The sequence below is a fragment of the Achroia grisella genome, unplaced genomic scaffold, assembly GCF_030625045.1.
Source record: "Achroia grisella isolate CSIRO2021 unplaced genomic scaffold, CSIRO_AGI_Agris_v1 utg474, whole genome shotgun sequence".
Taxonomy (NCBI): Eukaryota; Metazoa; Arthropoda; class Insecta; order Lepidoptera; family Pyralidae; genus Achroia; species Achroia grisella.
The window spans coordinates 2,382,989-2,397,501 of record NW_026712878.1 but is presented as its reverse complement, the minus strand read 5'-3'; the positions used below and the strand labels follow the sequence as shown (position 1 = coordinate 2,397,501).

At 32.5% G+C, this 14,513-nt stretch overlaps 2 protein-coding genes across 2 annotated transcripts; both read left to right on the top strand.

Moving 5' to 3' along the window:
- Positions 1–2,214: 2,214 nt before the first annotated feature.
- LOC131845458 (uncharacterized) lies at positions 2,215–7,411 on the top strand. Its single transcript, XM_059194523.1, has 4 exons — positions 2,215–2,331; positions 3,879–3,950; positions 4,590–4,676; positions 6,635–7,411. The coding sequence occupies exons 1-4, from the start codon at positions 2,230–2,232 to the stop codon at positions 6,815–6,817; spliced, it is 444 nt and encodes a 147-aa protein (XP_059050506.1). The 5' UTR covers positions 2,215–2,229; the 3' UTR covers positions 6,818–7,411.
- Positions 7,412–9,232: 1,821 nt separating this feature from the next.
- On the top strand, positions 9,233–10,396 carry LOC131845457 (uncharacterized). Its single transcript, XM_059194522.1, has 2 exons — positions 9,233–9,316; positions 9,699–10,396. Exon 2 carries the CDS (start codon positions 9,766–9,768, stop codon positions 10,243–10,245), a length of 480 nt encoding a protein of 159 aa, XP_059050505.1. The 5' UTR covers positions 9,233–9,316; positions 9,699–9,765; the 3' UTR covers positions 10,246–10,396.
- The last annotated feature ends 4,117 nt before the right edge of the window (positions 10,397–14,513 follow it).

Here is a 14,513-nt window from a genome sequence, read left to right as displayed (position 1 = left end):
AGCATACGTCTTCCTTGTCACGTCCGCTTCTTGTTCAGAATAGGTATTATAGTTTCTGTGTCTGTACTGAAAAGTATATATAAATTTAAGTCCACAGCTACTAAAAAATTTAATACTTAATTAATAATATTATATTTGTTAAATTAATTTTATTGACTAATAATATGTTACCAAAGTTTGATTTAATGCAAGAAGCATTTTCTATCTCGACAAGTGGTTCATGAATGTAGCTGTACTAGCTAGTATCGTACAATATTTCGCGACGTTAACATTTCATTTTACATATACCTAAATAAGTCCGCATTTAGCAACCAAGAATGCTGCGCTACTCTCTTATCATTAAGCAGTTTAATTATCAGTTTAAATACGGTTTTATTTATAAGAATTTTCTATTATTGTATATCTTTATAGTTTCGTTACATACTGAATTTTGTGAATTTAATTAAATATGGAAGGGATGAAGTGCTTTATACAGCCATACAAGAAGTGGAAGCTTTAGTAAATAGCCGGGCTCTTACGAATGTTCTTATGGACGCCTGTTCATCTGCACTCGTACTATGTTATTTCATCTTGGGTGAATCATCCTCATATCACCCGGATGGGCAGTTTTGGATGAGAGTGGTTTTTCGAAAGAAGTGGGTAAAATCACTTCTTCCAAGCCGGGCTCTTATGAATGTTCTTTTGGACCCCTGTTCATCTGTACTCGTACTATGTCATTTCATTTTGGGCGAATCATCCTCATATCACCCGAATGGGCAGTTTTGGATGAGAGTGGTTTTTCGAAAGAAGTGGGTAAAATCACTTCTTCCAAGCCGGGCTCTTACGAATGTTCTTTTGGACGCCTGTTCATCTGCACTCGTACTATGTCATTTCATTTTGGGCGAATCATCCTCATATCACCCGGACGGGCAGTTTTGGATGAGAGTGGTTTTTCGAAAGAAGTGGGTAAAATCACTTCTTCCAAGCCGGGCTCTTATGAATGTTCATTTGGACCCCTGTTCATCTGCACTCGTACTATGTCATTTCATTTTGGACGAATCATCCTCATTTCAGCCGGACCGGGTAGTTTTGGATAAAATCGATTTTTTTTTATGGAAGTGGGTAAATGTACTTCTCCGACTTCCGACCGGGACCTATGACCGTAGGAGATATGGTTGTTAGCGGTATGATCAGGGGCTTTATTTATATGCCAGCTTTGTTTGTATATAAGAAGTTTATTAAAATAAAAGTAAATTTCGAATATATATAGTAATGAATAACAGTATAAAAAAAATTAGTGATCAGAAATACAATAGTTGAAGAATGTCTGTAGAAGAAGTTATTTTGTAGATAATATTTTCCGCGCAAACGCAACGCGCCACAGATTCACAAATTTTGCACGGCGCGCAGCCGCAGTAGCATGGCGAGCGCATCATGGCAGTATGTGCGATGTTTAAATTACACCGTTAATCTTCCTAAAATAAATAAATAAATATAATATAAATAAATGTTTTATTAATTTCTTAACATTGCATTTATCCATATATGTAAAATATGTTACTATAAATTTTTACTTTTAATTCTAGAATAAGTTTATTTATTTAGTTATCCGCACACAATACAAAATTATATTTTAATATATATTATATGTTATACTTTTTGTACAAATATAAGTACATCCTATTATATTTGCAAAAGACAGTGAATATTAATAGAAACTCTTTATTTGATATATTAGTTACCATACCATTTTCTACCATAAAGAAATCAGACTACGTACCATGAGGTTAATAGTGAGTTTCGATAATAAGTGATACCTGATGGTAAGTGGTATCTCGGCAAAATTTTGGGTTTTCTCATTTACATATGTCACTGTGGACATGACTTTAACTAAAACACAGGTTACAAAAGTGACTAATGTTGCATTGAATTGATATATGAAATATTAATATTAATTTGATATGTAAGTTCCTTTTGATTTATTATACCTATATATGCCATTATCACTATGTTATTATTAAATTATGTAATATAAATCTACTACTACTAGCTCTAGTGTTCATATAATAAGGTTCAAATTCAAAATGACAAGATACTGTAACAACAAGCTATATAAACGCTAACATGTAACAACAGTAATTACATTTATTCAATTATAGCAATTGAATTAACAATTAGCAAAAAATAAATAAAAATATATATTAAACTTAATAAATTTATTCGATTATAATTAAATTTAATAAAAGTAAAATGTCTACAAAGATATATATGTTTTTATTGATTTTTGTAAGCGGTTTAATGGTTTCTGAAGCAACAAGAGGAAGATATAAACAACGTGTGCCACATCTTCCAGTAAGTTTTAGTTTTTTTTAGTTAGTTATTTTATTCATTCTTATGAATTATGAACGCCATAATTATTATTATTTAATCTCTATAATATGTTACGTATAAAAATATGTAATAAACTGCCAGATTCATTAAAATACGAAACAAATTTAAAATATTTGAATCAGAAATTATAAAATACAATTTGTTACTGTATTGTTTTTGAATATATATTGTATAAGTACAGATATTATTATCTAATATCAAGAAAAATATGTATATAGATATGTAATATGCTAATTATATTTATAACATATATTACATATATAACATATTGAAGTCAGTCATCACTACTACACATCTACTAATATTATATACAGTATCATCTACTATAATTGTATAGATGTAAAGTTTGTGAGTTTACTTGTTCAGGGTAACTTCCGATGCTGCTTATCCGATTTATAAATTGTTTTAGTTTTTGATAGCCCATTTATCGAGGAAAGCTATAGTATATGTAAGACAGCTACGGCTAGTGTCAGATGGAACCTAATTTTCAAACCATTCTAATATTCTTGGCCATAGATGGCCTTTACGGCTACATCGGATCAAATTGACTACGTAAATTTTATTGATAAGTTTTAAATATCCTAATTGTATTTAAAACTTACCTTTATTTTTATAATAATATTTTTACAATTCTGTGTAGAAACGAAATGGAAATTTATCTGAGAAATGGTTTTAAACGTTCGTGTTTCTGCTAATATTTCGTTATTACCAAAAATAACGTTTCAGTAAATAAAGAAATTTACCTCTCTCGATGTTTCATCTAGCCTTGCTTTAACAGTGGCCACGTACTCGTATATACATATGTACACGTACGTATCAGGATGACTTCCATGCCCCTCTGGGTCCCTCTTGAAAATATAACGTTAAGTTCCTGGTGAATTTGCTGCGATGAGTTATCATTCATAGAGCTGATCTCATACTAATTCTATCATTCTGCGTATACCGTTAGCGCAAGCGAGTGCACCGTTCCATTATCATCCCTTAAAAAAACGGTGGTTACGAGTTGACTGGAGTACAGTAATATCAATGTCAGTTGGCAGTAAATTTTTACAGTACTGTCACAAATTTATTTATTTATTATTAATTGATTTATTCAGTCAATAAGTGTATGGTTTCCGTAGGTGCTGTGCGTCGCGATCTTTGGATCTTTGAACAAAAGTGACGATAGTAAAAAAATCTTCTGGCACCTTCCAACATTGATATCGCTGTACTCTAGGCAGCACCTGGCCATGCCTAGTGCAACGTCGAAACTTCGAGAGATATAAATATGTTAAATAATAAATATTTATTATCTTAATTTTACCAATTACATAATCTATTACTAATAATCAGTCATATCTTATCAGTAATAGATATAGACGCAATTGGTTAGAAGATGTATTTATGTAAAGTGAGTTAAGTATTGGATTATAGGAGTATAAAGATAAAAAAAATATAACACAGAAATAAGAATGAATTTTATTTTATGCATTTATACACAGGATTTTTATTTTGTTTCTTGCACTCAGGGGGTGTCACACTATCATCGTCCACGAGTTTTTACCAAACATTATGCACCGGTAATGAAGCCTAATATAAATGTAAGTATAAAGTAGATATTATATCTCCATCCCAAGTATCGTTTAGAAAAAGGCAATAGGTCTTTTATGGATATAAAATATTATACTTTTATAGGTATAAAAATTTACAATAATATACAACATCACATACCGGAATTACCCCTAAATAAATTCAAAATAACTGTTAAATCATATTTACTGAGCAAATCCGCACTAAACGATCACTTGAATGAGATCGTGCATGGTAATTGTTGTTCATGCACGGGATTTTTATTTAATGTCATAAAAAAATCTCTTTCAGAAATAGTATCTCGCGTGATCAATTAGTTATATGTAATATGTTACAATGCTAGCGGCCCTTTCTGAGTAACCGAAACCGAAAAGAAATGATAGGACATAAATATACACATATTTTATCTATAAAAACCAATAGAAATAGAAATAGAAATGATGTTTATTCATTAGTTATCTTTAGTCATTTTTTTGTTTTACCACTCATTCGGAACGGTACCTCATGATATAAAGAAAGAGCAAGAAACTTGCGTGTAACTCTTTTAAATAAATGTTCTTCAATTACCTTTTTAAGAATTTTGTATGAATACAAATATAATATAATAAATAAGTAGTTGTTTATATATTAATATATATATTATTTTGTAGAATCCCCCATCTCTGCATGCTTCTGTTGTTCAGAAAGCAGACTATACCAAGCCTGAGGATGTACCTGCAACAAAGCCTGAAACATTAGTAAGTATGAAATGGTAATTTAATTAGTACATTATCATTCAATTTGGCAAAAAGGAGGGTTCTCACACCTTTAGAGGTTTAGCACATGCTTTAATTTCGAAGGTCGTGGGTTCCAGTCCACGCACTGTGCAAACATTTGTAATTATGAATTTCATTGTCTGGATGTTTTCTATGTACATTATTAAAAAAAGTATTTACGTATTATATCATCTGTAGGCACTCGCATATTATATATGCTCTGCTTAACTTGGGACTAGGTGGCGCTGTGTGAATTGTCACACCATTATCGTAGTGATTAAGCGAATTGTTTGTACCATATTTTAGTGCCATATATCACAATATCGAACCGAGGAGACCTTGCAATTTGCTAAGAGGTTCATGTATATGTGACAGAAGTATATTGTTCCCGCTAAACCATATTTCAATTTCTACAACGCCATCTAGTTTCTCAGTGAGATAACGATGGCAACATATTTTTAATTAATTAATATGACTTGTACATAAAAGTAAATATAAATAAAATGTCAAGATTAAATCTAATTGTAATTTAATAAAATGTATCTTTAGAAATTTGATATAATAACGTTTGTTTTTGAGTAAGTATAAGTTCTTAACATTAGACCATAACAGTCTTAGGTATTTTGTGAACAGTCTGTTTCGGTTTCAATAGTGGCAGTGTCTTTACACTATATTAAAAAAAACAACACTATTCTCCTGTTAATACCTTACTGAGATAAACCATGTACGAAGTCATTTGCATGGATTCTCCTGAATGGATATATTTCAGAAACCAGGCTGTCTTATTTAATCTTATATATATATATTTATATATTATAGCTATTCTATATATATTTGTATATATATTGTGATTGATAAAGTCGGATATATATTTACGGATGGTTACCATCAGGTGACCCTGTGGTCATTCTGTTAATGTATGAATGAATAACTTTTTTTTTTTTTTTTAACGTGTGGAAAATCTTCAAAAGACCGTCACCTCGCCGGAGGGATGGCGAGGTGGTGTGTGAGACTTGACTCACTAAAAACCACACGGTGTACCTACGAGATATATACGGCGACGGCCCGCCCTTGTTGTAGGGCAGGCCCCATCTCGTTTTGTGGTTAGGGCGCCCTATTTCGCCCTACTCCATTGTGGAGGCGTGTGGGTACACGCGCACATTTCCTCCGGGGCCTTTGGTTACTCCCGGCCCCAGTGGGGGATAGAGGGGGCGGAGTTGGATACGTCCCCACCTCTAGGCCTGGCTCTTCTGCGGCGGAGGGAAGCGGGACGAGCTGATAGATAACTTCCTCGCAGAAGGAGCTCACCGCCAGCCACGATCTCTCGCTACTGACCATCCTCCAAACTAAATTCGGCAGCGAGAGATCGTCCCCCACTATTCGTGTGAGGACACGGCGCTCACTCTCGAACGCTGGACATTCGTCCAGCGTGTGTTGCGCCGTGTCCTCAACACCTCCGCACTCGTGGCAGCCGGTCGTCGGCTCCTTCCTCGCCATACCGCCCGAAGCAGCCGTGCCCGGACAGTATCTGCGTCATGCGGTACGTCAGTGGCCATCTCCTATTCATCCACCTTTTGAGGATGGGACGGACAGCCTCGACGGTCCTCAGGCCGGCCGATGGACTGGCCAGCCTTTCTCTCCACCTGATCCTGAGGATCCGCCGAAAGTCGGACCTCCGCGCTCCAATCTCATGCCTAACCGCGAATTATAAACCCACGGAGGAGACCCCGCCAGCAGACCCGCCGCTAATGTTTATCATTCCGTGTGGCCTATTTTAACAGAATGAGGCCACACTCTCTACCTAGGGCCCCCAGATGGGGGCCCCGTACAGGGCCATGGACCGCACCACGCCGAGGTATACATACAAAAAAAAAAAAAAACACTACCAATGTGTCTGTCATGAAGGTATTTTTTCTATTATTTTGTAATTTATATTTCAGTCTTGGTTGAACAAATCAAAGGATAAATTAAAATCTGCAACGAATTCTATAAAGGATGTCTACAAAGCCAAAATAGAGGATAAATTTCAACCTGCTATGAGTACTACAAGGTTTGGCTTCAAATCACTGAGAGGTGTAAGCGATACTGTTAGTGCCGTAGACAATATTAACAACTTCGGGTAAATATATTATTTATTTATTAATTAAGCTATTATCAAGGACATGATCAATATTGGCGATATATGTATATATATAATAGTAGGTTTCAAAAAGTAGAGCATGCTGTATAAACACGTGTGATTCTGCAGCACATGGCGTCCCGCTCGCACTGGAAATTCCACTCCCCTTCAGAATGTCGGCATTAAGTCATAACGCATTTCCCATTGTGAGTCAAGTTTCCGGAAATCTATCCTCCTCACTATAGTCTTCGTGACCACCCAGCCCTTGTTAAAGACACACTTCAATTACAATGGTTTTGCGTATTGCTACTCATGGGCGGCGGTAATCACTTTCACTCAGCTATACTGTAAGCTGTTTTGCCCATATACTATGAAAAAAGTGGCTATCTCAAGTCACAATATTCAACTACTCATTAACAATTATCACTCCCGCAATTATCCCCCACCCATAACGTATTCCTAATTCATTTTTGCCTAAACGTCACTTTTATGTTTTTGAGAGTATTATGACCCTAAGTTCAAATCTAAAAGTTTGTGATTCAATTTTTTTTCTCACTCACTTTCCGGTGAATAGAACATGGATCTCAAACAAAAATGAACCGAGTGACCATAGTAATTAAGAAGAAAGATATGATATGTTTCGTATGTTTATTTTTTTTAATTAGGTTTATAGTGATGGGTACTAATACCCATCACAATTTCAAAACAAGGTAAACTAAACCATTCCTAAGAATGGTTTCGTTTACCTTGTTTTGAAATAAATTTACCGTGCAGTTTCTTTCACAAATTCAGAGGTCCGATACTTTTTACTTGTTACAGGAAAATATAATTTCTATGCAGTATCTGAGAAGATAGATAGAGACATTAATGCATTTTTTTAATGGGTACGGTTGCTCTTACCTCGTCTGATGGAAAACGATGGCAAGACCTAGGATGTAGCGTGCTTGCCTAGAAGTTATCTCTCACCATAGACTTGAAGAATGGGTTGTATGTATTTCTTTGGGAAAAAGAAAGCTGGAAGTCTGTTCTACTCTTTGGCAGTGCATATCTATACATATAAAAAAAATTGGAGTAACTGTTTGTAATATCGAAATAACCGTTATTTACTACATGCATATGAATATAAATATGGTACATACATAAATACCAAAATAACATTTTTTCCAATTTTTGTCTGTCTGTCTGTTTGTTTATTCCGGCTAATCTCTGAAATGGCTGAACCGATTTTGTCGGATTTTTTTTGGCAGGTAGCCAATGTAATAAGGAGTCACTTAGACTACTTTTATTTTAGAAAAAATCTTTTATTATTTTTATTTAGTAAAATAAAGTTAAATTCTACCCGGACGAAGTCATTAGTTAGAACAGCTAGTTAGAAAATATACGCTAACCGCTTCGTGCGAATAAGTGGAATTTCCACGACGTGACCTACTGATGAAGTCCTAATAGTTCGGCGATAAAAAGGGGAAGATAATTATGCAACTCCTGTGCGCACTCGGAAAGTGTATCCTATAAAACACCAACAGACTAATAATTTTGTATTTTATGATCAATATTAGTATAATAAAATAAAATAAACTATGTTTTCCTATAGGTACTTGTATGTGTTTCAGATTAAGATTTGGGTGGTGGAATCCACCTAACGGGTATCAACCTTATGGTCAATATCCTCAATGGAATTACAATGGGTATGTTGTTTATTATTTATACATATAGAGTCTTAAAATCACAGTCCTTTTCTTTGTTAGAAATTCACTTACCAATACCTGGAGGTATTATAATGAAACTTTCACAGAATTTGTTATTAATAAAGAAAACGGCTAGATATGATCTCTTGAGAAGGAATAATAAATGATTTAGTTTTATTTTCAATACGCATTCGATAATTGTTAATTAAATAATTGTATTATTCTGTCACTTTAATTATAGTTAATAGTACTACTGGTATTACTACTTCAAATGGACGAAGTCGCGGGCTTTACTAGTTTTACATAACTGTTATTTAAAGCCTTCCCTTTAAGGATTACACAATTTAAAAATAATTATTCGAATTAGATGGATACTTTCCAAAATTAGTAAATATAAAAAGTTTACAGCTGATTTTTTTTCAGGCTTCAATGAAATTAAAACTTAAATGCAAAAATAAATTTTGTTTAGTTATCGTTGATTGTGGTGTAGGATGTAATAAATTTATTCTAATCTAATTGGAAATATTATTTTGTCTTAGAACTAGATAGTGATAGGTAGGACATAAAATTACATAGGACATAAAATACACTTGTTTACTATTCTAATAGATGTAAAGACTAATTTAATTTTTTAACACATTCTGAAATATTATTAAATATTTGATATCAATAATTTATTCCAGTATGCAGAATCAATATTATCCTTATATGTATAGAAATAACATGATATCATCTCAGAACGTTCCTTCTGAACCATCGGATAAAGAAAACGAAAGTATTGAGAATTTAACACGACAAGCTCCAGTAAGTGATCAAAGGTAAGATAGAACTGAATATGTATACAAAATAGCACAATAAACAATATTTAATAAAAATAAAAACAAAACAATATACATATATACTTACCTTCATTAATGTAGATGCCACTAAAATATATATATATACTTAATTTTAATAATTTTATTGGTGGCCGATTGTTATTAAATTTTTCATTGATATTTGAAATGGCAAAACACATGACAGAACAATTAATGTTTAACAAGAGTTTGCCTTCTTTTCGCTATTGAACAACCTTTTAGTAATCATTGTGATTTTTGAGTTTCACTTTCTGAATATTTTTGTAATTTCTGTGTTTATTATTTTAAACCTTTTGAAGGATCTAAGAATGAAAATTAATACTTGTCTGCGTATCCATTTTAGTGATCCAGCACATGTAATACTTCCATTTATTCAGCGAAACCAACAACCACAAGTTTATCCACAATCTATGATGGGCGCATATAATTTACCATTGATACCATACTTTGCACCCACAAGTCCTATGAATTTGCAAAATGATATAAATATGATGCAATATTATAATAATATACCAAGTATGCCAATGTATTCAGGGCTGAACAATAATTATAACATGATGACAAAAGCACATGATTCATTATACCTGAATAATATGCCAATGGATCATAGAACTACAGATACTGTACCAAATAAGGTTTTAGCAGGGAATACAGATGATAAACTTGTGCCGAATAATAATATTAATGTTATGATGATCTCACAGACTCCAGTAGCACCCAATAACATACTATTAGGATATACAGATGAAAATAAATCAGCGCTAACAAATGGTGTAGTTACAGAGAATGATGATGAGGTTGTGGTGAAAAATGAAACAAGTACTGTGAAGTATGACGAAAATGTAGCAACAGCTGATGTAACCAATACACTAAAAATTATTAAAATATAATAATAGTAATAAATCAGTCAAAAATAGCAATATCTGGAGTGATATTCATATTTTCGACAGTAATTTGCTGAAAATCACATAAATAATTAAAATATATCTTAAATTTTTATTATGTTTAAATTATGTATAGTCAACTTGTACATTATATCTATTATATACTGAGTTACAATATCAATTTGAGTTTCTGTAATGGTATTGTCATAATGTTATTGAATTAATAAATTAATGAACCAGTGAAATAAAAGATAGTGTAATTTATTATACGGTAACTAGGACATATGTAATGAATATTCTTTGTATTTTAATGTTTATAAGTGTTTACTTCATATATTAATTCTTTATTATACGTACAAATAACGAAGCAGTAGTTTCAATTACCTCATTATTACCTTTTTCTGCTCGTATACTGTAACTAGAGTATATTATACTTACCTATTATAAACGCAAAAGTTTCTTCAATGTAAGTTGCTGTTTCACGTAACAACTACTAAACGGTTTCTGGTAAAACAGCACAGAAATATAGCTCTTGTTTTATATGAGAATAACACTTAGGTTGTAATTTATAAAGTTACTGTATAAATGTGTAATAAAGCTAAATGTCCAGAAAGTTAAGAACATTTCAAAAACTGTTACAGTTAACGTATGATGAGATTGTTTCTTCTAAATATTTCAATTTTTTTTTATAAAATTAACAATTAATTAGTATAGTAAGCAAGGTCAATACCCTCTTGATGGTAAATGGTAACGGTTCCTATTATTGGGAAGTTTCAGAAATGATATGTCGATGCAGCAGTACTTTTATTTTATTCCTTTTTCAAATTACACTCCACATAAATGGCGTCGCTGTACATTCACGTCTCGTCGTCTCGGTCGCCTCGAACAGAGAGAGAACAGCCCGCTCCCTCCTTGTTCCCGGCCTCTTTCTTCATCTCATTACTATTGGTGGCAGAATAATCATATCATAAGAGTCTGTAATAGACCTACATGAATAAATATAAGATTTTTAGGAGCTTAAATAGTATTAACACAATAAATATCTCGTTGACATAATGTTTCCAAGTGGAAAAAACCGACAAAAAAATTAAAACAGTGTAGTGTTGATGAGAAATACTGTGTAGATATTTATTGTTTTTCTTCAACGTTATTGAAATTTGGTAATCGATTGTTATTTACCCTAGATGACATTATTTCATTATATATTATTTTTGTCTACGTAGTTTTGTGGTATTTTGATAATAAGATAATCTACGTAGTAGACATATATATACATATACATATCGGAACAACAATAATGAGGAAAACCTATATTTCCGTCAATGAAATACGTAAATATGTGTAGTTGACGTAAATTATGTACATTTCAATTACATTCTTTTACGTGGAAATCGCACTAGATAAATATAAAACAATAAATATAAACACTGTATGTTTTGAATAAAATAATGTTTGGATATAAATTTATTGTGACAATTTTTTTTCATATGCACTTTAAAGGTATTGAAACAATATAAACTATAATAACATCTATAATATAAAAATGAATCGCTAAATATGTTGGTAAGCGCTAATCTCGAGAACTACTAAGAATAGATTGATTTCTTGTGGAGAATTGCCTTGCCTTGTAGTCGTTATCCGGCACTGGTAACAGAGAACTTGCTCTGTAATATTTTTGACTTTCTATCTAGAGTGTATTGTAAAAAAATATCGTGTATCATAAAGTACTACAATAAAAATAAATTTAAACTAAATTTCGAATAAGTAAAAATAAAATATAATAAGTCGACACCATAATAAAAAGAAAGTGAAATTGTATTTTTTTATTGACTATTAATATAATTTTAGTTGTTTCATAATTTTCGACCTGACGGCCCAAATAGCAGAATAAGTATTAAATAAACTAAAAAATAAAGAATCGACAGTTAGGCGATACGAAATTCGCCGGGTGAGCTAGTAAATAAATAAATTTGGTTTGGACTGTATATCTTTAAAAACTTAATATTAAATAAAGCAAGCTTCTTCATGCCTAAAGTAGAAAGGTGAAAGTAGACGAGTAGGTATCGACGAAGGTGACTTTGCGTAAAGTTTACCTCGGGAAAAAGGTAATAAATATTAAGTTCTATATGCGAGAGTCCATCGATTGCAAAATCAAATCAATGCAGAATTGGTGAAAACATTGCTGATCATATAAAACACTAATACGAGTACAATTAAGATTATCCTTCTTTTTAGAGTTTGTTCATAATTAGTAATACATAGTATTGCAGTAGTCGTTCTCTACAAGTATGTGCGCACGATTTACCTTTTTTGTACGGTTTTTTTTTCTTGTTTATTAATATATATATAGAAAATATTTTATACAAAAATGTCAGTATTCTTCTTCTATTCTGTAACTATTTTGCCTTATGAATAAAGTTATCTATTTCTTCTGTAAAAGTCTTTCCATGTCTTAACAACAAACTTCTCCTCTACAACTCTATATTAAAATTAATTTGGTCTTACGGCATACAACTATGGGGTTCAGCTGGTAACTTTAACATAAGCATAATAACAAAGGGTTTAAAATAATATCTTGAAACAGTATTTAAATTATTAACCGAGTCTTAACACAAATAAATGCGCCTTGATTTGCAAAAATATCTGAGATTTATGAGTATCTCAATACAAACACAACCAAAGAGATAAAATACTGCTGCTCCAAATACAAGACACGGCTAGTAAATCATCCTAATGTGCTGGCCAACCAACTTTTAGTCTCGACAAAATACGTCACGTTAAAAGGTGTCGGACTACTCTAATGCTGTTGGCCGCAGCTGGCCTTTACAGCTTCACCGGACGTTAGGGGGCGAGTGCAGATAGCACTCCAAACCCGCGTAAGGACTTACGGAGCGGCTGAAGGCCAACTCCTGCTTGACGGATACGACTTTAGTCTGAGGGCACCACTAGGAGTTCGATCTAGATCTTTTACTTTTTTTTTCTTTTGGTTTTTAGTCTGCTCCAGTATAATTCTTTTATTCCTTTGTAATTAAAGTGGTAAACAAGCTAATCACCCAACTAAATGAGTTTATTTTTAGGGTTCTTTGGGCTATTGTTAAGTACTGCGACCTATATACTACTGCAGACTGAGGTACCCACGTCAATAACTTTTTAGAAATGCTACTTCTTTCTGAAATGTTACAGTAAGTCTCTACGACATTAACTAAAGTATTAAAAAATAACATAATATTCTTGCAGTAGTTTTTTCTTAATTTGAAAGAAACTAAAAAGAGATTTCAAAACTTAAACTGTTTTTTTTTGAGATTACTGGAAGATGATTCCACAATGTGGTATTGCGTGGCAAAAAACTTCTGGAATAACGCACAGTGAATGACCACCATTCGTCCGGATGATCAGGGTCGTATTTCAGTTTCAGGGGGTAGTGCGATGTGGTTTCGCTGGTGTTAATCCGACGAATTCCTTAGACTCACTTATTTGTTATTGTAATTACGACCTTAACCACATAATTGTAAACACTAATTTCATATGCTACATTCTGAAATATACTCGGCACAACTGTATCTGATAATAATCATATTTTGCAGGATATAGGATCAACTAATGACAGTTGATCCATATATGTAATCCTAGCTACTCGCCCCGGCTTTGCACGGGTGTACATGTATTATATATATAAACCTTCCTCTATAATTACTCTATGTATCAAAAAAACCGCATCAAAATCCGTTGCATAATTTAAAGATTCAAGCATACATAGTGACAGACAACGATAGCGACTTATTTTATACTACGTAATGATACCATAAGTATCCTACAATAACACTATGATTTACATGTGATAATAATATAAATATTTTAAAGACTAGTAATAAAGTATTGACAAAACCTACAGACATAGCCACAGCTTTCAACAACCATTTTATTGACATAACAAATGGATACAAAGAGGAACATTATAAAATGAACTCTAAACGAACTGTGAGTCACTCAATGTTTCTAAAACCAGTTTCACAGAACGAAGTGAAAAGACAGGTTTTATCATTAAATAATACAAATTCTGAAGGATATGATGAAATATGTACAAAAATAATAAAAGACAGCATCGACGAGATAATAGATGTTTTAACTCACCTAATTAATTTATCTTTCTCAAGCGGAACGTTCCCTGAGCTTTTAAAAGCATCCATAGTAAAACCCCTTTATAAGAAAAGTAATAAAGATGATATGGCAAATTATCGTCCAATCACATTAATACCAATTTTCTCAAAGATCTT

Excerpts from the sequence above, each read along its gene's own strand:
- LOC131845457 (XM_059194522.1), top strand. The coding sequence starts at position 9,766 with ATGATGGGCGCATATAATTTACCATTGATACCATACTTTGCACCCACA.
- LOC131845458 (XM_059194523.1), top strand. The coding sequence starts at position 2,230 with ATGTCTACAAAGATATATATGTTTTTATTGATTTTTGTAAGCGGTTTA. Across the intron at positions 2,332-3,878 it reads AACGTGTGCCACATCTTCCA|GGGGTGTCACACTATCATCG; the intron begins GTAAGTTTTAGT and ends TCTTGCACTCAG. Across the intron at positions 3,951-4,589 it reads TAATGAAGCCTAATATAAAT|AATCCCCCATCTCTGCATGC; the intron begins GTAAGTATAAAG and ends ATTATTTTGTAG.